Here is a 27,868-nt window from a genome sequence, read left to right on the forward strand (position 1 = left end):
CATTATTATTTTAGCTTGAAGAATGCTCACAGATTTTATCAAGCCTGTAGATCTTTTTCTGATTCATAGTTTAAGGATCCATATGGTAATGAATTGGGGGGGTCTCAGCCAGTCCAGAATGAATAGTATCTGTGCCTCAATCAAAGTACTTAACTTTAATGAAATTCTCCCCTATGCAAAAGGTCATGACAAGGTCTATGCATCACTTAAATTCCATTTAAACCCTATTCTGAGGGCTTAAGGAGAATTTAAGTACAGCAATGGCTTTTTGCCCAGGGATTAATTTCAGCTGATGCACACAAGCATATCTGAAGCTCCGTTTTTTGGGTCAATTCAAAATATATTGCACTCAAGTATATACAAAGCATTTAAATGTACAAAATATTTGAGAGCAATCCTGCATGAGTAGTGGAATATGTGACCTGATGTCTTTTCCATCGCGAATGTCTGTGATTATGTGTATGTTGAACATTACTGAGATCTTGGGCCAGGCCTAAGGACAGGTTTTGGTTTTGCAGGTACAATTTTGAAACCACAAAAAATTGCACTGGCATAAACAGAGTCCATCACTGGAAATCAGGCCTATTGTGCTTTAGAGGAGTTATCTAAACTGGAATGGGCTCCTGGCAACTAAGAGTTTGGGTTAAACATATTCAAGTGTATGCATAGACCCCTGCAGCAGAGAGTCTGCAGGGGAGAGATTAAAGTGGCAGAAGAGGTGCCAAAAGCACCCAGGTTTGACTGACATGTAAGGGTGCTGAATGAAGAGGGAGCATGGCTAAGGTGGGTGAGGATGTGCTGATTCAGAGCATCCTCTGCTGATGGGGTTCCAGTGGAGTGGAAGGTAAAGCTCCCCCCAACAGGCAGAGCAAAATGTAGGAGGACAGTGGTGGAAACACTGACCTGTTCCTGATGTGACTTGAGGGTGACTGTGCTGTGGTGTGAGGGTGTGTGAAATTGGCCTATAGTTGTATTCATACTCACAAAAAGCTTTTATCATATTTTCAGATTGATTAAGACCTCATAAACATAAACTTCCCTCCACCTCCACATATTTTATATTCATCAAATACATTTAAATATAACCAAGTTGTCAGTAATGTGGGTCACCACTGCAAGATAAGGAGAGAAATTAATAATCTGAGTAGTGTTAGATCACTGAGACATTTATATTATTGATTGGGTCGGGAAACAGGAGTTTGCTGCCTCATAAACTGATAACTAGTATCCATTGCCAGGACATATTGCTCTTTGTTTGGTACAAACATGGACCACTGCAGCCTGAACTGCAGAATAGAATTGTGGCAAAACTGATAGCTGGGCTGATACTCAAAGATAGTTGTGAGTGAGTGGCCACATTCGGAGCACCCCCTCAAGGTTTGGGCTTACACTATAGGCAGCCTGCCTCAGTTCCCCCAAAGGGGATTCTTAAACTCCACACAACCCTTTTTGTCTGTTCACAATACTCTTTGCTACTTCTTGGAATCTGAATTTATTCAGATAAAATCTTTATTAATGATCTGGATGATGGGATTAATTGCGCCCTCAGCAAGTTCGCAGATGACCCTAAGATGTGGGGAGTGGTAGATATGCTGGAGGGTAGGGATAGGGTCCAGAGTGACCTAGACAAATTGGAGGATTGGACCAAAAGAAATCTGATGAGGCTCAACTAGAACAAATGCAGAGTTCTGCATTTAGGAAGTTTAAGGGTCCGGTGTTGGGGCTTGGCCCTCTCAGGTGCGGCCGGGAGCCAGGCCGCCTCACTATGTGGGGCCATGTAATCAGTTCAGTCTCTGAAGTCCAAGCCCTAGGTCAGGGCGGGGCAGCAAATGGTAGTTCCTAGGCTCAGACCCTCAGGCAGGGGCTGAGCAAAACAAACTGTATTTAAGGCCCCAAGCCCTAGGTCAGGGCGGGGGTAGCAAATGGTAGCCCACCGGCTCAGACCCTCAGGCAGGGGTTGAGAAAAACACACAGTCAGTGGGGCCCAAGCCCTAGGCCAGGGCGGGGCAACAAACAGTAGTCTGAGGGCTCATACCCTCAGGCGGGGGCTGAGCCAAACAGGCAGTAATTTAAGCCCAAGCCCTCAGTCAGGGCGGGGCAACCGACAGCAGTTCTGGACTCAGACCCTCTGGCAGGGGCTTGAGCAACAACAATAGTCCAGGGGCTCAGGTCCTTAGGCAGGAGCTGAGCAACAACAATAGTCCAGGGGCTCAGGTCCTTAGGCAGGAGCTGAGCAACAAAAAACAGTCAGGGAAGCCCAGCCCTAGGTCAGGGCGGGGCAACAAACAGCAGTTCACAGGCTCAGGCCCTCAAGCAGGGGCTGAGCAAAACAAACAGTCAGTTCAGGGGCTCAGACCCTCAGGCAGGGGCTGAGCAACACACAGCAGTAAAGCCCAGGCCCTAGGTCAGGGCGGGGCAACAAACAATAGTTCAGAGGCTCAGACCCTCGGGCAGGGGCTGAGCAAACAAAGTCAGTAAAGCCCAAGCCCTGGGTCAGGGCAGGACAACAAGCAGTAGTTCAAGGGCTCAGGTCCTCAGGCAGGAGCTGAGCAAACAGCAGGTAAGTCCAGACTTCTATGTCTGAGCGCTGGGGTGAGGGGGAGACTGCCACCCGTGAGTGGGGTGGCAGGGGGGACACAGGCCCACCCACTCCACTGTGTCCCAGCCCGGGGCCCTAACAGCGGCAGTTAGTCTGCTGCTGCGTCGGTGGGGTCCTGACTGCAACACACCGACATCGGCTCGAAATCTGCGGTAGCCAGACTGGGGTCAGCTACCCCCGGGCTACTTCCCATCTCCCCCTCCATGGGTACCTGCTTATCGCTGGTGTCCGCAGCGGGGTCCCACACCATGGGCTCCTCGGCGTACTGAGGGCTGGATAGGTCAGGCTGCTCCTCCGGACTCGGGTCGGGGGGACGCTCGGGCAGCTCCTCGGGGTACCGGGCTCGGGGAAGGCTTGGCCAGTCCTCCTGAGGGTACCGGGCTCGGGGAAGGCTCGGCCAGTCCTCCTCAGGGTACCGGGATCGGGGAAGGCTCGGCCAGTCCTCCTCAGGGTACCGGGCTCGAGGAAGGCTCGGCCAGTCCTCCTCAGGGTACTGGGCTCGGGGAAGGCTCGGTCCAGCAGGAGCTCGGTCAGGAGCGTCTGTCCTCTCCGGCCGCCGGGCAGCAACTGAGCGCTGGGCCTGGACCTTTATACTTCCTGTCCTGCCCCTTGACTTCTGGGTGGCGGGGACAGGCGGCTGTGGCTCCGCCCACTGTGGCGGCTGTTCTGGCTCATCCCTCTCAGGTGCGGCCGGGAGCCAGGCCGCCTCACTACAGGAAGAAAGAATCCCATGCACCGTTACAGGCTGGGGACCAACTGGCTAAGCGGCAGTTCTGCAGCAAAGGACCTGGGGATTACAGTGGATGAGAAGCTAGATATGAGTAAGCAGTATGCTCTTGTTGCCAAGAAGGCCAACGGTATATTGGGCTGTATAAGTAGGAGCATTGCCAGCAGATCAAGGGAAGTGATTATTCCCCTCTATTCGGCACTGGTGAGGCCATACCTGGAGTATTGCATGCAGTTTTGGTCCCCCCACTACAGAAGGGATGTGGACAAATTGGAGATAATTTCCATTGCCATCCGCTAGACTATTAGAGGGCTGGGGCACATGACTTATGAGGAGAGGCTGAGGGAACTGGGGTTATTAAGTCTGCAGAAAAGAAGAGTGAGGGGGGATTTGATAGCAGCCTTCAACTACCTGTAGGGGGGTTCCAAAGATGATGGAGCTTGGCTGTTCTCAGTGGTGGCAGATGACAGAATAAGAAACAATGGTCTCAAGTTGCAGTGGGAGAGGTCTAAGTTGGCTATTAGGAAATGCCATTTCACTAGGAGGGTGGTAAAGCACAGAGGCTATGGCTACACTTTCACTTCAAAGCGCTGCCGCAGCAGCGCTTTGAAGCGCTAAGTGTAGTCAAAGCGCCAGCGCTGGGAGAGAGCTCTCCCAGCGCTGTCCGTACTCCACCTCCCTGTGGGGAATAACGTACAGCGCTGGGAGCCGCGCTCCCAGCGCTGGGGCTTTGACCACACTGGCGCTTTGCAGCGCCGCAATTTGCAGCGCTGGAGAGGGTGTGTTTTCACACCCTGCTGCAGCGCTGCAAATTTGCAAGTGTAGCCATGGCCTGGAATGGGTTACCTAGGGAAGTGGTGGAATCTCCTTCCTTAGAGGTTTTTAAGGTCAGGCTTGACAAAGCCCTGGCTGGGGTGATTTAGTTGGTGTTGGTCCTGCTTTGAGCAGGGGATTGGACTAGATGACCTCCTGAGGTCTCTTCCAACCTTAATATTCTATGAGTCTATTAAATAAACTCAAAAATAAAACTCAAAGTCCCAAAACAAATTCCATCTGTTTTACCCTCTTGTCAGGTCATTCCAAGGCCTTTCCTGCCTATAGTCTCAGTCCCACATCCCAGGACTCTCTGCTAGAGTCTGCTCACTTGTAGCAGTGTCTGATCTCCCTAAGCATCCTTCCTTCATTGCACCCACTGCTGCTTTTAATAGGGAAACCACCCGATCTCTCTCCGATGAGCCTCTTCAGCTGGCCTCGAGATGTAAGGGGCAAGCCACCCTGTTACAATGGTAAATTGCTAGAACTCTGTCCCTTAGGCTTGTAAACATTAGGAAAACATCTGTATGCATGGGTAGCTAGTGGCTGGTTGGAACATGGGATCCCAGTTCATATGTGGTGGGTGAGGAAAGCCTGGTAGCTTGCCCGTAGTGGTCACGGGCCAAACAGGGGTTCCTATTTGTCAAGTTAGTGGGATTCAAACCATCAGAGAGATAAGCCTGCTCAGTCTCTGCGAGGGTAGCTTGTGTCCTTTGTATTTTTAAAGCAGCAGCTCTGAAATATGGATGTGGTTTTATAGAGGGCTGGAAGAAGGAGTTAAAATGGGGAAAAAATCAGTTAAGAATGAAAGGCTGAATGATTTTTATGTATATATATTTATATATAAAAATCAAGAAAAAGAAGGGTCTTGCCTTCTTTTCCTTATGGTCAGAAAGCCTTGGAGCTGTCAGGTCAGAATGCTGAAGAAAGTAAGGTGATGTCTTCAGGATTAGGGGTTGGTGGGATGGGGGGAATAAAATAAACATGCTTGTCTGGACAGCAGAATAATAGTAGTGGATTGGACGGTGTACAAGGGTATCGAGTTTACCAATTATGGGCCTGAAGTGTTACTCCCGTTTTATGCTGGTGTAACTCCATTAAAATCAGGGGACTCAGACCAGCATAAATCTGGAATTATTGGGGTAAATCAAGCTCTTTTTACTTCTTTTAATATAACTTTTAATTCAAGATCTGCACAACACTGTAGTGAGTTTATAACATAGGTTTGTTCCTTTTAGCTTGTTGAAATTGTTGAGACTTACATTAAATATTTGGCACCTCTATCTCCCAGTGACGCCCTAGTCATTCTGTTTAGTCCATACTTGCAGAGCTTTTTAATGCAAGGTAGGGAAGCCAAACTCAAACTAGCATACATAGCTCTAGGCACAGTCCTTTGAAGAGCCATCACAGTATTACTTGCTGGGCGTTGAATGGGCATGTTGAAGCCTATTTAAAGAAGGAATGCTGGGTGCTTCAAAAGCCAGTAGAGAGATTTCATCCCTGGAAGCTGTACATTTTGCAGGAGTTTTTACCTTTTCCATTTTCCAATAGATGTAAATGGCCAAAGGGACAGTGCTCCTGGTGTAAAAATGAACAGCAGTGGTTATGGCTACCACAGTAGTGATTCCTTGTTTAGCAACAGCACTGGCACTCGAACCAGCATTGACTCCAATGAGAATTTCCTTTCTGTGACTTGTGGCCCGACACTGATTAATTCTTGTATAAGCTTTGGCAATGGCACTTTAGAAGAATCTAGGTACATTGGCATAAATACTGGCGTTTGATGCAAGATATTTTCTTTTGCATTGCAATGTGGATAGTAAATAACATTTTTTTATATGTTCTGTGGTGTCTTTTAGGTTGGAGATGTTGCAGCAAATTGCAAACAGAGTTCAGCGGGACATCCTGGGCTGTGAAGACAAACTGATACTTGCTCGGAATGCTCTGCAGTCTGTAAGTCAAATATGAATTCCCTTTCTGGGTGTGTTTGTGAACTTTTTGGCACTGAAATCTTTATAGTTTATAAAATCTTACTTTCAGAACTTTTGATTGACTATTTGGGTAACTGATATTTTCACCTTTTCTGCATTTTTTTTCTGTAGTTAACATTTCTGAAAGAGAATACTGTACATTAAATAGAATTCATTCTGCTAGGTTTTTACCAGTAATTATTTAAGATTAAAAAAAATAGCTTACAGTGAAAGTAAATTCTCTACAAAGTACTTCTCCATTTAGCTGTAGGATTTAATTGCTGGTATTTATCATTCCAAAACACAGGATTCCAAGCGATTAGAATCAGGGCTACAGTTCCAGAATGAAGCAGAGATAGCTGGATATATACTTGAATGTGAGAATCTTCTGCGCCAACAAGTAATTGATGCCCAAATTCTTATTGATGGAAAATATTACCAGGCAGATCAACTGGTACAGAGGTATTTCATACTTTTATTTAAGTGTATAAATACACATTGTGTATGTGTATTGTAGCCCAGAGTGTCAAACCTAAATGCCTGTGGTGAAGCTCCTAAATCCATAATTGGCAGTCCAGATAAAAATAACCGGATGTTCAGAGGTGTTGAGTGCCCACTACTGTTATTGAACTCAATGGGAGCTGCATGTGCTCAGCACCTCTGAAAATTAGGTCACTTATCTGGGTGCCATTTAGGTGTTTAACTTTATTAGACACCCAAGTTTGAACATTATGGCCGTTTTTATTGTGCTTAAAATGGTTACGCTTAAAACCTACTAATTTTGTTCTAGATAAATAGAGATACGATTTTCATCAGTAGGTGCAGCGTACCCGGAAAGGTAGTAGCAGGCTAATGTTGGTTCACAAACAGCAGTTTATGCAACCAGAAACCTACACTGTAGTAATAGGGTGTCATTTTATGGAAAAGCAACATGTCCCCAGAGAGTGGCAGAGTTAAACCTGAATCTGGTGAGAGCAAGCACAGGATAGCTGCTCCAGCACTGAGCTGTAAACAACTCCCTGCAGCTAATTAATCCACCCCAGCATGTAGTATCCTGCCTTGCAAAAGCAAGATTTCTCTTTTGCTGGTTGTGTCTAGCTTTGCATCTGGTACATGCTACTGCACATGTTATGTTGGTTTTCTGGGTTATTGCCAGGATTTTGCCCATACTAACACACACAAGTATGCATGTATAGGGTGACACAATACATACATGTCACTTTTAGAGCTGTTTACTAGATAATATAAATGTGCTAATATAGAAAGCTTATATTGGAATAAGTAAAGTCTATAGTAAATAATAGTACTGAGGTACTAATAGTGTAAATTTATGTTTAACTAGAATATGTAAAACATACAAGATAGCTTTCATTTTTATTGCTATAGTTCAGTTAATTATATTGTTTCACAAAACTGCTTTCACAAACTTTCAGTGAGATTGTTTGTTTTGTTTTCTTTAGTAAATGTAATTTCTTTATAGGGTTGCTAAACTTCGAGATGATATTATGGCCTTAAGGACTGAATGTTCTTCAATATTCAGCAAGGGGCACACACTGACAACAGAACAGACGAAGCTGATGATTTCGGGAATAACACAAAGCTTAAACTCAGGATTTGCACCAAACTTAAACCCTGATTTAAACTCTGGAATGAACCAGAGTTTAACACCTACTTTGACTTCTTCCAGTCTGACATCAGGCCTCTCATCAGGTCTTACTTCAAGACTGACTCCGGCAATCACACCAGCTTATACACCAGGCTTTCCACCACGGGTAATTCAAACCTATGTAACAGGAGTTGACACCAATGCACTGCAAACACTAAAGCTGATGCAAATCCGAAAGCCCCTCATGAAATCAGCTTTTGTTGATCAAAATTTAACAGAAGAAGAAGTCAACATGAAATTTGTCCAGGACCTCTTGAACTGGGTAGATGAAATGCAGGTAATGTCTTTATGCAAACAACTCTTAGTCTGCCTTAGTCATTTCCCTTATTTTCTGAGGCGCCTTGGTTAATTTTTCACTTTTGTTTATAAGGTGCAACTTGATCGAACAGAATGGGGTTCAGATCTGCCAAGCGTTGAAAGCCATTTAGAAAATCATAAAAATGTCCATAGAGCTATAGAAGATTTTGAAACAAGCCTTAAAGAAGCTAAAATCAGTGAGGTACACCACTATAATTTTTATTTCTTGAGGTTACTTTTTTTAATTGAATTACTCATGAGGTAATTACGGGTTATACAACTGCACTTGGATTTCAGAACCTTTCTTTGGTTTTATGTATGATTGCCAGATGAATTAGCATTATACAAATTAATATAATATTTGAGAATCTCTGTTAATGTGGCTAATCTTTTTGTTGTCCTTTAACCTTATCTACTGTACACAGATCCAAATGACTGCCCCTCTTAAACTCAGTTATGCAGAAAAATTGCACAAACTGGAGAGTCAGTATGCAAAACTCTTGGTAAGATCATTATATCTCTTCGATGTTCAACTTTTAAATGTGTGTTGCTTTGATAAAGGCAGGGTTTTTAAATTAATTTTTTTTTAAGAATACATCAAGAAATCAAGAAAGGCACCTTGATACCCTGCACAATTTTGTGTCCCGTGCCACTGGAGAGCTTATATGGCTGAATGAAAAAGAAGAGGAGGAGGTTGCGTATGACTGGAGTGAAAGAAACTCCAATATATCAAGAAAAAAGGAGTACCATGCAGTAAGCATTGCTAATGTAATCCAAAAGGAAATAATTAAATTACATTTAATAATTTAACAAGTTTCTAAAATAACTATTTTTTTTATTTGAAAAAAAAAAGGATTTAATGAGAGAACTTGATCAAAAAGAAGAAGTTATTAAATCGGTTCAGGAAATAGCAGAGCAGCTACTCCTGGAAAATCACCCTGCAAGGCTCACTATTGAGGTAAGTCAAGAAGTCAAGCACACAAACCGGAAAACAATATTGTGATTTAAGCCTTCATGACTTTTTGCTGATGGGATATTCGTTAATAAGTTCAGACAATAAGAGTTTTTTCTTTTCTATGTCCTGGTGTGGCTCTGTGCCTCACTTTCAATTAAATAAGTGTTTTTAAACATTTATGGCTAAATCCTGGAGTCCTACTCGGTTTTTACTTAGGGCTAGTCTACACTACTGCTTAAGCCGATGTAATTTACATTGCTCAGGGGTGTGAGTATGATGCCCCCCTGAGCGACATAAGTTACAGCGACTTAAATCAGTGTCCACACCATGCTATGTCAACGGGAGAGCGCTCTCCCGTCACCATAGTGTGTCTTCGCCAAATGCACTACAGCAGCGCAGCTGCATCGATGCAGCTGCGCTGTTGTAGCGCGGTTGGGTAGACTTGCCCGTAGTCAAAGCTCCCATTGAAATGTAGGAAGAAGGATTAAGGACTCCACAATGGGCCCTTACAACCATATTTTGCCTTCAACTCTCGCATGCAGTTTCCATTGGTGTTAATGGGAATTGCACATGCAGATTGAAGGCATGTAATAGCCCTTAATTTGATTTTCTCCCCCTTTGAGCTGGAAAAGGTATCCCTACAGCATTTCCAGTCACAAATACTTTATCATATTGTTTCCTTTTAAGGTCTGGGGTTTGGTTTCATGATCTTATTGTCAATAAATTACAGAAATTGTTTGGACATTGGAATGTAACAAAGTGGTCTGATTTATTTTGGACTTGAATCAGGCTCTATATTGTAGGTAATCTGTTTACATAAAAAATATTGTAGCTACTGTAGGGGCTTTTACAAGCCTCCAAAGGAGAGTGTCAGATTGTTTTCCCTGCAGATACTCATGTCAAGAATAGACAATAAAGTGGTGCTACAGTAGGACCAATGAAAACAATTATAATACAGGAGGATGAGCTAATCCTTTCAGAGATCAGTACCAACTCTGCATTTTATGATTCTTTGGTTTAAAGAGTTTATTTTTCGTAATATGGAAACAAATGAAGAAAAACACTTCCTTCCCTTTACATGCACTTGAATGTGGTTAATGAATGGTATTTTTGTAGTGTGGGAATTATTTTCTCTAAAATGGTATGCTGTTACTAATATATGTATCACTCAATATCAGTCTAATAAACATATATACTACAGAGACAAAGCATTATGGTGGTAGATACGTATGTGAACGTTATAGTCTTTACATTAAAGAGTACAGGGTGTGTGCGTGTGCGTGGCATGTAATATATTTAAAATTACTGCCTTCTAAATTCCCTAGTATGTGCAGATAACAGGACTTTAGAAACTGTCTTTTCATAATAATCAGGCACACTGGGATGTTCGCCATGCATTAATGGATCAATCCACTCAGTTGCTGGAAAACTCGATGACTTCTGTGCCAGTGAGATGGGGCTGGCTTTAAATGACACTTCTGACTGACTTAAAAATATTTAGAGCACCCTCTGCTGGCAAATGTTAGGGCAATGCACTCAGTTTTCTATAGAGGTGGTAGCAAAAACATTGTGTAAGAGACAAAGACATTAGTAAAGTTAAACTTATTTTTAAATGTTATGCAAAAGCATATATATGTACACATTAGGGCTTCAGAAAACTGTTTTTTATTGTCCATACAGCACCACATTTTATGTCTGATTTTTTACTCTATACTTAGGCAAAACTCCTACTGTCTGAAGGACAGTTGTGCCTGCGCAAGGAGGGCAGGACCAGACTCTTTTGTTTGTAACACTATTCTTATTTTTTCTAAAGTTTGCAAGAATGTACATGTGTTAATTTCTGTACGCCTTCCTAAAAATGCTTTCTTTTTTCATCTTTAAGGCCTATAGAGCTGCAATGCAAACACAGTGGAGCTGGATTTTACAGCTCTGTCACTGTGTTGAACAACACTTGAGAGAAAATGCTGCTTATTTTGAGGTAAGTAAGTAAAACAATTAAATTTGTAACACCTTAAAGCATGATTATAATCAGATAAGTGAGAGGAAGAACAATCAGTCGAGAATATTGGTTATCCTTTCTCAATAACTTTCAGGTCAGATTTTCTCAATTTTTCCATTTATAGCTCAGTACATGGGCCAGATTCCAAGGTAGTGTAAACAGGTGTAGCTCCATTGTCTTCAATAGAGCTACATCAGTTTACACCAAGGGAGCATTGGGCCTGGTTGTTTAATTTTAAAACCTGCAAATAAATCCAGGATCTGAAAAAGAGGCAGTGTTCTTTCTTCCTCAGGCATCATAACAGTTAATACAGCTTCTGCAACTGGATTCAGGTTGTTGGGTTTGTTGATGATGGACCAGGTAGAACAGAATCGAGCTCATTCTTCCAGGGCTGCACAAATAAGAGCAGAACACACGTTATTATCAGTAGGGAGCAGAAGGCCCACAGGGAGCTGATGCATTGACTAAGGTTTTGCCATTTTTAGTCACCTTTATGACTATATCTCCTCTTAAATGAGCAGTAAATGGTCATTAATCTACTAACTATTATACACAGTAATGGAAGGTCTTGGTATGCATTGTCTGATTTAGAAAGAACTTTGCATTTTTTTATATTTAATAGAGAGTATTCTTCACAGTCTTGAACTTTGTGGAGTCATTTATGCCAGTGCCACATGAGAGCAAAATGAATGTAAATTGCAACAAATCAGAATGGTAGGGCTTTATAGCTCACCCACTTTGTATTAATGTAAATGGCTACAAAAGGTAAAAAGGCAATGAAGAATCAGGTTCCATCTAATCTATATAATGTTCATAGGAACATACTACTTCCTATAGCTTGTTTCCTACATTTTATAACTTTTATTTTATAATCTGTTTTTTAAAACTTAATAGCTGTAAATTCCAGGAGTAGCAAGAATCAGTGTTTGAAAATCATTTTCACAGGAACTGTAATTAACTAATATACAGGCATAGGGATACTGATTTTGTTTTCAGGTAGCATGTTCAGTAACTGATTTCGATGTTTCAATGATGCATGCAGGGGCGGCTCTAGGCACCAGCAAAACAAGCTGTTGCCTAGGGCGGCCAAATCTAGGGGGCGGCAGGCTGCGCCGGCGGACCTGCCGCAGTCATGCCTGCGGGAGGTCCACCAGAGCCCCGGGAGAACCGGACCTGCCGCAGGCATGACTGCATGACTGCATGTACTACCCGCGGGGGGTACAGCCGAGCCACGCGGGACCAGCGGACCCTCCGCAGTCATGCCCGCGGGAGGTCCGCTGCTCCCGCGGCTCGGGGGCGCCTCCCGCGCATGACTGCTTGGGGCGGCCAAAACGCTAGAGCCGCCCCTGGATGCATGTCTGCCTTTCTGAGATCAGGACAGGTACTTAAACTACAAGAAGACAATCACTTGAAATTCAAGCTACTGTAAAATATAAAACAGCTTTAAACCATTTAGTGGTTTCTTCAAACAATAATTTTGGCTTAACACTTAGTAAACCTTTCAGTGTTGTTTTTAATCAATCAAAATACGTGTCTTACTTTAGTTTTTCAATGATGCCAAAGAAGCCATGGACTATTTAAAGAATTTAAAAGATGCCATACAGCGAAAGTACAGTTGTGATAGGTCCAGCAGCCTTCATAAACTGGAAGATCTTGTTCAGGAATCCATGGTAAGAATTCAAGAATTTTGTTGACAAAAAATAAGATTAAACAAGAGTTGTGTAACACGTGTCTGGATTTAAAAATTGAATTTGTAAACAACTTACCCAACTAAAGGGAGGTGATAAAATTATAAAATTTAATTTCAGAATGTCTAATTAAACTAGTTTATCCATTTGTCCTTGTTTGTTGTTATTGTCCTTATTCATTTGAATACTTCTATGCCCTTAAAATTACGTTTTTAAACAATAGTGGATATTAAAGGAAACTGATTACTTCATGGAGTTATTTCTGTTCATGTGAAACATGTTGTTTTTCAGAGACAAAAGCTTTAAAAGCATTAAAGAAGCAGCATTGAGTTCTGGCCACCTCTGATTTTAGAGTTATTTTCTTAATTGCTCTTTAGGAAGAAAAAGAACAACTCTTGCAGTACAAGAGCACAGTAGCTGGCCTTGTGGGGAAGGCAAAGGCAATAATTCAGCTGAAGCCAAGGAATCCTGATAGTCCACTCAAAACATCCATCCCAATTAAAGCCATCTGTGACTACAGACAAATTGAGGTTAGAACCTTGAATTTCCTAAAATCAATTACAGACGTGAGGAGACAGCTAAAGTTTCATTAATTACATGTTCCTGGAAAACACAAGACTGTAAATATCTTCCACCCTAGTAAACAGAGCAAATGCTTGTGTTCTGCATTGTTGTTTTTTGTTGTGTCACTTATTTGGTGACACCATTTACAAAAGGGCTTTGTAAGGATAGTTTATAATGCTTAGCTCATTAAATTATTCTGCTTTTCTGTTAAAACTAGATAACCATTTACAAAGATGATGAATGCGTATTAGCGAGCAACTCCCACCGTGCCAAATGGAAAGTCATTAGTCCAAGTGGTAACGAGGCCATGGTTCCATCTGTGTGCTTTACAGTTCCTCCACCAAACAAAGAAGCAATAGACACTGCAAACAGGTAGGAGCAGACTAAAAACAGCTGAAAGTGGGTAGTTCCTGTAATAAATATTTTGGTTGTTTTTATTTTTTTAGGGAAGGAGCATTGTCTTGTGATTAGATCAGAGGCAGTCATTTTCGTTTGAACTTATTTGTGTTAAAATAATTTACGCTCTTTTTATTTTCTCCCCTTTTCACGTGTGAATACAATTTCAGACAGTTTTTCTAATCTAATTGTGTTTGTATGTTTCAGAATTGAACAACATTTTCAGAATGTACTGGCCCTTTGGCATGAATCACATATAAACATGAAGAGCGTGGTTTCCTGGCACTACTTGACAAATGAAATTGAAACTGTTCGAGCTGGTAATGTTGCTTCGGTAGGTACTGCACCAAACTATGTCCCTCTGAGTGTACATTAGTAACTTACTGACCCCCAGAAGACTGCAACTACAGAAACTATTATAAACTGAAGAAGTTTGTTGCTGCTCACATCTTCAATGTGGAGACACAGCTTACAGTGCCTGCTCCATTTTACCACGTGCAGTACTCCATCTTGATCTAAGCAGCCTTCACTCTGACAGCCTTCACCTACTAATGATTGGGGCAATTGCAAGCCCCAGATTCAGCCCCTGACACCTGCAGAAGGGTGCATTTTGGTTACACCATGCTACAGAATTGTACCCTGATATATAGTCTATATTATTTCAGCATTAAAGAGCTGATTAAGATTAGTTTGTTCGAAACAAAATACTGATTTAAATCAAAATATCAAACAGTTAGGCTAAAACAATCTGTCAAACCACTGAACAGCGCAATGTCTGCTTCTGTAAATCTTGTTTTACTTTTATATTTCATGAAACTGTTTATTATACAATACTCAAATATAGATTTCTTCAATTTGCTGCAAATAACACTTGCAGTACGCATAGTGAGGGATTATATGCTGTTTCTCACTGTTTCTGGTTGATACAAATGAACCTGCAACCTCCACCGAAAATGCCCTGCTTCTAATCATGTTTGGGTCAGTAACCATTTTCCCATTGATTGCCACATGGTATAGGAGGAGAAATGGTCTAACATGGGCGTATCCCATTGCTGGCACAAAAGATCAAATATGAATTTGGAATAGAATGCATAAACAGCCAGCTGTTTTTATGATTGTAATTGTTGTTTTGTGAGGGTCCAGGAATACCAGTGGCTCCAACAGACTCTCAGAACTGCATACCACATTGACACTACCTTATTCACACCCAGATGTAGCTTGAGTTTGGTGTTTTGGATCCAGTTTCCTGTTCTAGACGAGAAAGAAACCCAGAGCTGTGAATCATGAGCGCATTGAAGCCTTGGTAGCCCACGTTATCTCATGGGTCTCATTAGCACATTTACATAGACATTGACACAATTTCCCCGAGAGATGACAGGATTGACCGCCATATGACAATGCTTGGGGAAGAGGAACAGCTGTCTATCTGGGATCTGTTGGGGGGAATGAGCAAAGTCACGTTAATGCAGCTCCATCCCTTTATGGTTTAGTAAGTGGGTAAAGGCAACAGATAAATAAAGCATAGATGCTTCTCCTCTGTCCATGGACAGGAAGACACACCTGTGGTCTGGAAAGCCAAATGTTTAATTGGACTGTAACTTGACCATCACACATCCATATACAGATGATGGTTTGAGGGAAGAAATGGATAATGACTTGGGCTCAAAATATTTATCTCAGAATATGAATGGGTTTTAAATGCTTAGTTATGGTGCTTCTTGATCATATGCAGCTGGTTAAAGTGATTGTCCAATATCTGGCTGGGAAGGAATTTTTGCTCAAGTCATATTAGTAGGGTCCCTGAGCGTTTCCCTACATTTTGTGGAGCAGGGGACATCTATTATGATCAGGTGGACCTATCCCACACTATGTATGGTGGTAGGACAGGGCATTGATTAATCTAGATTTTATATGGGTTCTACCCCACACTCCCATGTTTCTAACAGAGAAAATGCGAGTAGTGAAAACTGCCAGTGTTGATTCCAGCTGTGCTCTTCTGAATCCTGAACATAGGTGATAAAAAGCATGTGCTCTGTTATGAGAGTAATATGTTATATTATTTGTATTATAGCATGATCACATTGAGCCCATGACAATCTGTGGTACACGGGGTGCTTTAGCAAACACGTGAATAATTTTTTACTGACCTGTGTGCGTTGGCTTTCAGCAAAGCATTTGCAGAGAAAGGACACAAGCAATTGTTACTGTACAAGGTCATTGAAAAGGCTAGAATATTTTAGAGTGCTTCACAAGAGAAGCTTTTCTCCCTTCATTTTCTACTCCACTATTTATGTTGCATTAGTGTCTGACAAATTCCTCAGACATACAATCCTTTTCTATTTCATAACATATATTCCCTCCTGAAGCCCCTTCTTGGGAGATATGGCTTTACACTGCCTCAACTGTGCAAGTGCTATAATGGCAACATCTGGCCCAAGCCATGCTGAATTCAATATATGTGATTAGAGAAGTTGTAACACCTTTATCATCTTTACACATTACAAGAATGTCTGGCATTTATACTGATCTATTCTCTATTTTAGATAAAGACAATGTTGCCAGGGGAACATCAACAAGTTTTAAGCAATTTACAGTCGCGCTTTGATGACTTTCTGGAAGATAGCCAGGACTCCAAAATCTTTTCAGGCTCAGATATAGCACATCTGGAAAGGGACGTTAATGTCTGCAAGCAGTACTATCAGGAGCTTCTTAAATCTGCAGAAAGAGGTAAGAGCAACTCGCTGGGAAATGTGTAAAAGTTTCCTTAAAAGAGGCTTTATGATACCTGATGAATCTTTTGCTTTCTAAATGTGAACTTCAGTGCACTGCACGTTTTATTATGTTAACATCATTAAGACAGACAACTATAATAAATTAATAAAGAGCTATCATTTAGACAGGTTGTGCTGTAAATTCTACTAGAGATGAAGGTGATTTGTTAGTACTACTCAAAGGTGTGCAAAAAACATTTTTCTTGGAAGAAGAATTTACCCTCTGGACTGCAGCTTATCATGTGGCCTAGTTTTTCATAGTCTTGCTTCTAATGGATTGAAATATATCTTGAATATCTTACTGAGCTCAGAATTAGAATAGTATTTGACTCTGTTACACAAGAAAAATGTCTTACACATTCTGTCCTAGTGTTGCAAAATACCCCATCACCACTCTTTAAAAGCACCACTCTTTCTGCTTTTAAGATGCAGAAATATGAAAGCGTAGATAAAGCTGAAAAGATACCTTATGCTGTCAAGTAACTATTGACTTAGAGAAGTAAAATAGTTTATAAAACGGATTAAATTGCCATTATAGTTTGCTATATAAGCAGAGACATATTGTACTTTGTAACTGGAATACTAGATAGGTGATTGTAGTGGGGTGGCCATTTAATGTGCCCCCATTTATGACCAGGCGTCACTTTGCAGGCACCCTGTCCCTTTTAGCCCTCTGTTTTGGGCCCCTTAAGAACTACATGCAGGCTTTCACATGAATAACAACACCCTCTGCCTGGGGCTGATTTAATAACAGAAATAGTTCTTTACGGTCCTCAGAGTCTCAAAATAAAGTCCATCACCACATAAAAATCCATTCTTAGTTCTGGTGTCTTCTGTCTCAGATGGAGTTCTTTTTCTGTCCCCGTCTGTTCTCACAGCCTATCCTTCCAGCTTTTTCTAGCTGGATCTTAGCCTTCTGGCACTAGCCACTAGGTCCCCAAACTTCTAGGTTCAAACACCATTTGGGTTTCCTCACAGGAGCTTCTTGCTCCCTGGGATCCTGCTGTCACAGCTCCCTTGGTGTCAGCATCTTCCATGCACGAGCTCTTCACATTGCAGTTTTCTACAGTTTCCTGAGCTTCCCCCCTTCATTGCAGCCTCTTGCTGCTCTCTGTAGGGCATTCATCTGGATCTCAGGTGTGACTTGTTTTGTAATCAGGGTTGGCTAGCCCAAGTCCTCCAGCACTTTACTGTATCCCTGTCACAGCGATGAAGAAGAAATCCACTTGAGGATTACAATAGCAGTAATGAAATCATCTGGCTGGAAGAAGTATAGTCATTCACTTCACCAGTGTGCATGCAAAGGGCATGATGGTAGCCCTGACGATTGAAAATGGGGAATCATCATTGAGCAGGTCTGTTTTTAGTGGGGTCCCTCAGGGATCGGGTTTTGGACATACACTGTTTAACATAGTTATAAATGACCTGGAAGAAAACAAAAAATCATCGCTGGTAAAGTTTGCAGCTGACACAAAAATTGCTGGAGGGGTGAATAATGAAGAGAACAGGTCACTGATTCAGCACAATCTGCATTATTTGGTAAACAATATGCAAGCAATATGAAAGCAAACAATATGCATTTTAATACGGCTAAATGTAAATGTCTACATCTAGGAACAAAGAATGTAGGCTATACTTATTGGAACTGGGCTCTATCCCAGGAAGAAGTGACTCTGAAAACGATTTGGGGGTTGTGGTAGATAATCAGCTGAACCTGAGCTATGTGACCAAAAGAGCTAATGCATAAACGGGAATCTTGAGTAGGAGTAGAGAGGTTATTTTACCTTTATATTTGGCACTAGTGCAATTGCTGCTGAAATACTGTGCCCAGTTCTGGTGCCCACAATTCAAGAAGGAGGTTGATAAATTGGGGAGAGGGTTCAGAGAAGAGCCATGAGAATGATTAAAGGATTAGAAAACATGCCTTATAGTGATAGACTCAAAGAGCTCAATCTGTTTAATTTAACAGAGGAGGTTAAGGGGTGACTTAATTATAATCCATAAGTATTTACATGGGAATACATATTTAATAATTGGCTCTTCAATCTAGCAGAGAAAGGTATAACATGATCCAATGGCTGGAAGTTGAAGCTAGGAAAATTCAGACTGGAAATAAGGTGAAAATTTTTAACAATTAGTGTAATTAACCATTGGAATAATTTACCAAGGTTTGTAAAAAGCAACAAAGAGTCCCGTGGCACCTTATATATCAACAGATGTATTGGAGCATAAGCTTTCATGGGTGAATATCCACTTTGTCCATACTAACAGAGCTACCCCTCTGATACTTGTTACCAAGGTTTGTGATGGATTCTTCATCACTGACAATTTTTAAATCAAGGTGGATGTTTTTCTAAAAGTTGTGTTATAGGAATTATTTTGGGGAAATTCTATAGATTGTGTTATAGAGATCAAACTAGATGATCACAATGGTCCCTTCTGGCCTTGGAATCTATGAATCTGATAAACATTAATTTTGGAAGTGCAAGGAGATTATTTAGTAGCAGCTAAGGACTAAGGGTTTGATCCAATTCCTGTTAGAGTCAATTCCTATTGGCTTTTCTGGGAGTGGAATCAATCCCTGAAAGTGCTGTAATATTTTGAGGTGTTACAAAACCTGTTGTTAGGAGGAGGAGAAATATGGCATGGCAATTTAGATTTATTTCCTATTTGTTTACTTCAACAGAGGAGCAGGAGGAATCCATTTACAATCTGTATATCTCAGAAGTCAGAAACATCAGACTTCGCTTAGAGAACTGTGAGGACCGTTTGATCCGACAGATTCGGACTCCACTGGAGAGGGATGACCTACATGAAAGTGTGTTTAGGATCTCAGAACAAGAGGTGAGCCTTTGGGAAAGAATGGTTCAACTAGGAAGTGGCGGTTTTCCAAAATGAATAGTTTTCTCTTGAAACAAACGGACCCAGATCCTTGCATGTTATGGTTCAGCTCAGAAGGGTGCGGGTGACTAAGTGATTTTTCTCATATATCAGTGGAAGTAAAGGGACTAATGAATAGCATAGTCTTCAGCCTTTCTATGCTGCAGATACATTCCTCACTTTTTCAACAAAGAGCACAGAAATAAAAAATATTAGGATATATGAACACTGTCAGGCTGATGTAGAATAAATAAACACTGTCAATTACCTTCCATTTTATAGAAGCTAAAGAAAGAGCTGGATCGACTCAAGGATGATTTGGGAATGATTACAGATAAATGTGAAGAGTTTTTCAGTCAAGCTGCTGGTTCACCTTCCGTCCCCACCCTCCGTTCTGAGCTCAATGTCATCATTCAGAATATGAATCAAGTTTACTCCATGTCTTCCATTTACATAGAAAAGTATGTAATAAACCATCACTTTGCACTTGCTGCAGTTCAGTGTACACCTGTTTTGTCCCAAATGAAAGTAAATAGAAAAAACAGTAAAGTTATAAATATGAATAATACCGATCAAGGGTAAGAGAGTTATTGAAGTCATTACAGTGTAAAAAAAGGATTACTAGTTATCTCATATCACATGGCAAGACTGAAAAATGTGAGCAGTTTGAATATTATCAATACATGATTAGTTAACAAGAGGTTACTGTTTCAGGTTAAAAACTGTTAATTTGGTGCTGAAAAACACTCAAGGAGCAGAAGCACTAGTAAAACTTTATGAGACTAAACTGTGTGAAGAAGAAGCAGTCACTGCTGACAAGAATAATATTGAGAACCTTATTGGTACATTAAAGGTATGAGTTTGCTATTTTTTCTTTATAGGTAAATCATAAAATAATGTATAGTAAAATAATTGTCTTTTTATAATATCCCCTTGGTTAGACTACGTTTGTGGTGGAGCAAAAGACTTCTTGTCTACTTTTAAGCAGACTAAATTGTAAGATTGCTATATTAGACAAATCTGTATCCTTTTGGCAATTAGGATAAGAAAATAAATGTTATTTAGTAGGTTAAAATAATTTTCACAGACACTTTACACTTATAGAAGTTTGCATTTTGCATACACATATAACTCTAGAAATGTTAGCATGAGCTGTGCACATAACATGCCAAACAAGAGTGCTAATGAACCTCGCTCTGCAGTGTTTCTCTCTGCACGTGGAAGTATCTTGGAATATATGAGGCTCCAGAGATGTGTGACTGCAGCAACAAGAGAGTTAGTTACTTTTGTCTTTTATTGGAAGATTCGAGGCAACATTAAGACTGTCTGCTCTAAAAACCTTGCCACTTTCTTAACTAAATAGAAAAGCTTCCTTCAGTATTTGTACAGCCCCATATATTTCCCATTGAAGTACTGCAAGCAGTGAGGTAATGTTATTTTACAATTGGAAGATTTTTAAGGTGACCTCTGTAGTTTATTAGACAAATATTAGCTTGCTAACTTGCAAGCTGTGTGCTTGATTTGTGTGGGCATTGGGACTCCAATACCCAGAATTTTCAGTTCATGGCTATTTCATAGGCATTTTGGTATTGGAGCAGTCTGAACAACCAGAAAAAATTGGATATGCAATGGGTTGATTTACACACACACTGCTACAATTTATGTTTTCTTATCATTTATTACATATTAGCAATGGAGGTCTGAAGTGGATGAGAAAAGAGAGGTATTCCATGCCTTAGAAGATGAACTGCAGAAAGCCAAGGCGATCAGCGATCAAATGTTTAAAACGTATAAGGAACGAGATCTTGACTTTGACTGGCACAAAGAGAAAGCTGATCAGCTGTCTGAGAGATGGCAAAATGTTCATTCTCAGATTGAAAACCGGTTCGTACCTTCGTGTTGTAGTGTGTTCAAAAAATCTTTTCGGCTATTGATGTTGTTTCTTAGCTAATTTATCTTCTGATTAAGCAATAAGAAATGAACATTATAATTGGTTGAAAAGCATTTCTAACGATTCAGGAAACTTGCTAAAATGGTGGATGCTTATCTTTTTGGTGCTGCTGCCATTGTTCACATGATCACCTGCAGTTTTTTCCACACAGTGATAAAAAGAGCCACAGCTTTAAGTGTGTGCAACATCTTCAGTTTAACATTATGCTGTGTGGGCTTTACCATAACACTTAGTAGTTAGCCAGATACAGCACAGATATGCTGCCCTTTTCCCCTAGCAAAAATGCCTGCAGAACGGGGCCTCCTGTCTTATGGTAATGCTTTCTGCTTCCCCCATAGTTAGTACTGATAGGTGGGACAAAAGGCTGGGGCCCCAGCTCCCCCCGCCCACTGCAGCCCGCAGAGCCCCCCCTGCCTGCGCTGGCGGGGCGGCAGGCTGGGGGGCGCGCAGTCATGCCGCGGAGGGAGGAGGTCCACCGGACGAGGGACTGGACCACCTGCGCTGCATGAGCGCGCGCGGGGGGCGCGGCCCTCGGCCTCGGCTCTCTCCCGCGCATGGCATGACTCGAGCGCGAGCCGCCCCCGCCGCCGCGCCCGCCCGCCGCAGGCGGGAGGTCCAGCGGTCCCTGCAATCATGCATGCGTCTGTCTGCTGCCTCGCGGCCGGGCGCGCCTCGCGCATGACTGCTTGGGGCGGCCAAAAAGGTAGAGCCGCCCCTGGGTGGGACTGATGAGATAACCTTCACTTGTGAGTTGCTGGTCAGATTTATATTTACTTCTTGATAAAGAACATTGGGTCTAAGACCTCAAGTCCTTAGTCCTTAACTCCCATTGACCTCAGTGATAATTTTATCTCCATAAGAACTGAAATAAGGACTTCAGGATTTGGTCAAGAAGCAGTAATTTGCCCTTGGAGTATGTTCTGTTGACCTTCCATTATGTTAATGCAATATCATGATTCAATTCAAGTTCATTTGTTCCATGAAATGTGACTCTTTGATTAGATTTTGGTGATGTCCATGGATAATATTACTCAAATATTTTTGTACAGATGTACATGCACACACAGACAAATAATAATGTGTGTATGTCATATATATTATACACACACAGTATTCTGGAATGTGCTTATCCATTGTTCTCACAGGGAAGAAGTTCGCATCTTAATGCTTTCCCAACCAACCTCATATCCTTTCGTTTTCATTCTCTTTAATTCTATCTCCCTAGAGCTAAGGACAAATTGAGGCAGAACAACATTATTTGCAAACTAAACCTATTTTCTTTATTTTAGTTTATGACCCTGGAATCCCTGAAGAGAAGTATCAGAATACTGCTGTATATATGAAACAATGCTGTACACGGCAAACTTTCATATTTCTCCCCTCTTAAAAGCAGATGACTTTAGATTGTTCCACCAGTTCAAACTACATAAATTCATGGAGGATAAGTCCATCAATGGCTATTAGCCAGGATGGGCAGGGATGGTGTCCCTAGGTTCTGTTTACAAGAAGCTTGGAATGAGCGTCAGGGAATGGATCACTTGATGATTACCTGTTCTGTTCATTCCCTATGGGGCACCTGGCAATTGGTCACTGTCGGAAGACAGGATACTGGGCTAGATGGACCTTTGGTCTGACCCAGTATGGCCATTTTTATGTTCTCAGTTCAATCCATGCAGGAACTGATAATCAGTTAACTAATCAGATATAATTAATTAATTGTATAGCCTCTGCCTCTGATTGCCAGAAACTAAACTGATTGGTAAGACCTGATCAAAAATGCTGTCTAGTCAAAGAAAACAGTTTGAATGCCAGTATGATTATTAGCCTTCAAGCTCCTGGCTTTCACAGAAACTATGGGGAAAGTCTCTTACCTTCTGTTTTTCAGTATAAGAAACATGCAATTGGAGTGTGTAGTCTTTTTTGGCTGAAATTAGCTGCTGTGTATGTATCTTTAAATTTCACTCTTAATTATTCCATTTTCTAGTAGGCCATGTGTAAACAAAGTGATATGATTTAAATGACAAAACAGTAGCTTTTTGAGAAGCTTAAGTGTCCGTATCTGCTCACAGGGCAAACATGAACCTAACACTCTCCTCACATGACATCTGTGAGGAATACGCTGACAGATTGTTGTTAACACACAGTGAGTTGTAGTGCAAATATGACAGCTTGTGGTAGTTGCAATTTGTGGTAGTAAACAGACTGTTTCTGCAAATGTTCGCCCCTACTTCCTAACTGTTTGACAGTGATAATCACTATACACAGACGTTTGTAAATATTGGCTCCAGTTAAACATCTTTCCTTTTCTTTTTTTCCCATTTATTGTTATTTTGTTTACCCTGTTATTTGTTTGTATGTATACCAAAATATAATTCCTCAAATGCAATACATAATCTTTGTCACACTCGCTCTGTTTCACACACATACATTCATATGCACAGAGCATGTCCTTAGCATTATTGAAAGTAAGGCAGATTCAAAAGTAGGTATTACAAACCAGAATACCAGAGTTGTTAAATATAGGGTTACAGACAGGCAGATTGCTCTGAACCTACATCTCTGCTGTATGGTTTTTAGGGACATTGTTAGGACTACAGCAGATGAATCTTAAGCACTCTGAACACTCCAGAATCAGTTTGCAGGAAATAACACAGCTTGCCTTTGTCTGCTCCTCTGCTCCCATTTAACTGCAGAGTAGAAGAGCCTTAACCAGTTTCCACTTCACTCTCTGTGCCTGATTGATTTAAAGGGAAGGCCCACAAACTTGAGTGGGTTGTCAATAGTTTCCAGAATCATATGGTTTAAAGAGGGACTTACCCAAAGAGGATCATTGATGTTAGCATTTTTGGACAGCTAAAGACTTTGCCTTTGTGCCAACTCCTGCTTGGCTTGGGAGGAGTAGAGGATGTGGTCTCCTGGTCTCCTTCAGTGCAGGTTTTGGCCCCCTTGGCTCATGCTCAGATCCAAACCCACTGGTCACACCTAAAATACACCCACTTCTCATCCTTCTGCATGGCAGTGAAAATTGCTTCTGCAGAGGCACACTCCAGTGTGCTGGGGAATGTTGTGTCTAGTGCATGGCTTTTCTGCTTCTGGGCTCATTAATTTAGGAAATGTGCAGTGTTTCTGCTGTGACTGGACCTTCCCTGAACACCAAAGCCAATTGGAAGTTTGACCCATAGTCAATTGTTTCTAGTATAAATGTTCTTTCTCTCTTCTGAGGGTGCTCTAGTGTGAAAATCCTCTTTAATCTTTATGGACCGTCATTAAGCTGGGGATCTCTGTGGTAGAAACTGTCATTAATATATTTTAGTAAAAATTATTAAATTTCCTGTTATGATGATAGATGGAGCTAGGACACCTGATACCATTAAGGCTATGTTGACTTATATAATTTTTTACAGTACCTTCTCCCCAATCATATCTCCTGTTCTCAAATTAAACCAGGTTGCGTGACTTAGAGGGTATCAGTAAATCTCTGAAATACTACAAAGATACTTACCATACACTGGATACCTGGATTCAGAAAGTGGAAGATACTCAGCAAAAGATTCAAGAAAACCAACCAGAAAACAGCAAAGCTTTGGCTAAACAGCTGAACCAGCAAAAGGTACTAAAAGGGAATCCCACCCTGGGCAAAAGTATTGAAACTAATAACTGGAGCCCTGTGATTATTGAAAATACAAACTATGACAAAATAAACCAAAACAAAGTATAAACCAAAATCAAATGAAAAAAATCACCTCACAGCAGAGGCTCCCGTCCCTCAGGTCTGGGCCCAGCTCCCTGCTCCAGTTGTGTGGTGTACAGTGTCACAGCATCACTTGTGCAAATTTTGTCCGGCTGCCCCTCTGTCATCATGATGGAGGGGAAATGCCAAGTGCCACATCAGAACACCTGGAGCGGGAGCTGAGCCCAGACCCATGGAGAGGAACCGCCTGCTACTGGGTGAGTGTGGGGCAGGCTCAGTGTACAACAAGCCTTCCCCCCTCTAGGGCCTCTCATTCCCCGCCTGGGCAGGACCCCTCTTCCCCACCTCTTCGCACGGATAAAATGGTTAAAATGAAATTCCCCCAAAATATAAAAAATAAAAAATATTAATGGGGCTTTACTAACAAAAGCAAAAATATTTAATATTTAAAGCAGTGATGTCAATCTCCCTTTATCTGAGATAGCTATCTCTATGTCCCCTGTTACTGTAGTAACCGAGCACGCCAGTCTTTTGCCTTCACAACATCTCTTTGAGATAGGGAAGTGCTGTTAATCTTATTGACAGATGAGGGTTTGAGGCACAGAGAGTCAAAATGACTTGCCCAACATCATGCAGGAAGTCCGTGGCAAAGCGGGCTCTCCCAACTCCCAGGCTAGTGTCCTAACCTCTGGGCCATAACACCACCGTTTTAAATGTAAAGTGTGATTCAGTGCTACTGTGTCCATGGAAATATTCACACAAAGTCTGCAATAGGACTGTTTGTGTGCTTACAGTTAAGGGAGTGCTTCAGTGCTTTACTGGATTGGCACCAGAGTGCTCAGCACCCTACAGGATTGAGCCCAGGAAGGACAGCCATTCCCTAAATGTTAGGCAAACAGAACCACTTTGCGTGAATGTTTGATAATAGTGAATAATAAAGGGGTATGAACATGCCCCAGTCAAACAATTGTTTGGGTGTCAACCAAATGTTTATGTAATCCCCTGAGAGTGTGTATTTCAGGTCCCCATCAGTGCCTGATCCACAGAGGAAGTGAATCTGTGACAGCCCTCATTAAAGAACCTGTCTCTTTAGCTAAAAACGTAGCAACTTTTAGCCCTGCAGGTCTCCAGTTCAGTCCCCAGTGTGTTGGCCAGGATGCAGGCACTATATTTACAGTATTCTACCACCTGTACTCATGCTGGGCTGGATCTAACTCACATGGAACTCAATAGGAGTCTTTCTGTTGACTGTCTAGGATTCAGATCAGGCCTCAGGATTCCAACTAGCTATACAACACTGAAATGTAAGCGGTGCTATAAATAGTATGATGGTGGGCAACTTAGAAATTCTTATCATAATAATACTTATCAACCATAACAAAGGGAGAGAAAAGAGTCATTATTATTATTGTGCTGACATATTTTACAGATGCTGGTTTCTGAAATTGAAATGAAACAAAATAAAATAGATGAATGCCAGAAATATTCAGAGCAATACTCAGCTTCAGTAAAGGTAAGAAAGATTATACACATATAATACAGTTTAATTTGATAATGTGTCCTTTACATGTATGCTGGTATTGTACAATGGATACAACATGCAAGCAGTGGTGCTCTGCTGCTAAATTGCATTATAAATACTTTATTCAATGTCAGTTTGATAGAGAGTGCTGATAACTTTTCTGACTGCATTATTTTTACAGGATTATGAACTGCAGACAATGACATACAGGGCTATGGTTGACTCACAACAAAAATCCCCAGTGAAACGCCGGAGAATGCAGAGCTCATCTGACTTCATTATACAAGAGGTAGCTTGATGTTCTTTGACAGGGAAATGTACATTCATGTAGCAGCCTGTTGTAGAGTGGAGGAAATGCAAGACTGGGATTTATTAATAATTAAATATAGTAACCTCACACATGATCCTTACTGTACATAGACAAACCCTGACATAAATGTTACACATTTCACAATATCTGGTATTGTATCTGGATGTTGGTGTTGATAAACAGTTAACAAAATGCCCATGAAAATCTTGGATGAGAAACACAGAAAACGGAGAAAAATAAAACTGTTTATTAACACGGTAGGCCAGATCATGTCTCAAGCTGCCACCCCAGGAGGGGCTTTCACCATCACTGTGGTGCCACAAGTCTCTGTTGTAGCAGATTCAGAGGCAATGCCTCCCTGAAGCCTATTTGTGCACACAGAGGTGCAATTTTATCCACAGAGGACTCATAGAGTACAAGAGTGAATGGGGCAATTTGGCCCTGAAGTGACTCTCTCTAGCTGACAATTCTGTAACAGGAGCTGACAACCAGAAACAAAGACCTAGGCTTATAGGGGTGAGGATACTCCATCTAACCATCCAGCTATCAAGGAGTTAAGATTTTGAAGCCCCTCCAACATAAGATAGGGACCTTAGGTCCTCCTACTCAGGCTGGAGCACCATTGGGGATACTACAGCTCTCGGAGGTGGAATTTTCCAAAGCCCCAGGATGACATAGGAGCACAAATGTCATTCAAGTTAATTTGGTACTTTTGAAAATTCCACTCTAGTGCTACAGTAACTCCAGTACCAGATGAGTTAGGATATTTGTGATTGGGAAGATTATTTCCTGGAGTTTCTTCTCCTCATATTCTTTTGTCCCCCTGACTTCCACCACACCAGTTACACACCTAGCAGATGCAGGTCACTTCCATTCAGCCTCTTCCATACCAGTCTGACCATTCTTAGGATCAGTTGGTCCTGTGGACAGCCTGTTTATATGGTTCTTCATGACTATTGTGTCCTTTAAACCAAGATCAAGATTTGTCTTATGAGCTCTGTGCCATATCTGACTTTTCTAAAGGCCAGTTTAAGTCTAGAGGTAGTTCTTGGACATTATTTGAATGCAT

The 27,868-nt window shown here is 41.5% G+C and overlaps 1 protein-coding gene across 9 annotated transcripts in view; it reads left to right on the forward strand.

Moving 5' to 3' along the window:
- DST (dystonin) overlaps positions 1–27,868 on the forward strand; it is a 436,076-nt gene that overhangs the window by 236,371 nt on the left and 171,837 nt on the right. For 7 of the 9 annotated variants that reach the window (XM_039528295.1, XM_039528296.1, XM_039528299.1 and 4 more), the window contains 20 exons: positions 5,999–6,092; positions 6,417–6,571; positions 7,590–8,052; positions 8,146–8,274; positions 8,498–8,575; positions 8,664–8,825; positions 8,926–9,030; positions 10,910–11,005; positions 12,571–12,696; positions 13,092–13,244; positions 13,496–13,650; positions 13,882–14,008; positions 16,218–16,401; positions 19,132–19,289; positions 19,608–19,786; positions 20,040–20,178; positions 21,016–21,209; positions 24,724–24,886; positions 26,397–26,480; positions 26,671–26,778. In XM_039528295.1, the coding sequence (XP_039384229.1) occupies positions 5,999–6,092; positions 6,417–6,571; positions 7,590–8,052; positions 8,146–8,274; positions 8,498–8,575; positions 8,664–8,825; positions 8,926–9,030; positions 10,910–11,005; positions 12,571–12,696; positions 13,092–13,244; positions 13,496–13,650; positions 13,882–14,008; positions 16,218–16,401; positions 19,132–19,289; positions 19,608–19,786; positions 20,040–20,178; positions 21,016–21,209; positions 24,724–24,886; positions 26,397–26,480; positions 26,671–26,778 (3,052 nt within the window). Of the gene's footprint in view, positions 1–5,654; positions 5,896–5,998; positions 6,093–6,416; positions 6,572–7,589; positions 8,053–8,145; positions 8,275–8,497; positions 8,576–8,663; positions 8,826–8,925; positions 9,031–10,909; positions 11,006–12,570; positions 12,697–13,091; positions 13,245–13,495; positions 13,651–13,881; positions 14,009–16,217; positions 16,402–19,131; positions 19,290–19,607; positions 19,787–20,039; positions 20,179–21,015; positions 21,210–24,723; positions 24,887–26,396; positions 26,481–26,670; positions 26,779–27,868 lie in introns of those variants that run through there. The other 2 variants (XM_039528294.1, XM_039528293.1) reach the window with 2 other exon arrangements.

The sequence above is a fragment of the Mauremys reevesii genome, linkage group 3, assembly GCF_016161935.1.
Source record: "Mauremys reevesii isolate NIE-2019 linkage group 3, ASM1616193v1, whole genome shotgun sequence".
In the NCBI taxonomy this organism is placed as follows: domain Eukaryota; kingdom Metazoa; phylum Chordata; order Testudines; family Geoemydidae; genus Mauremys; species Mauremys reevesii.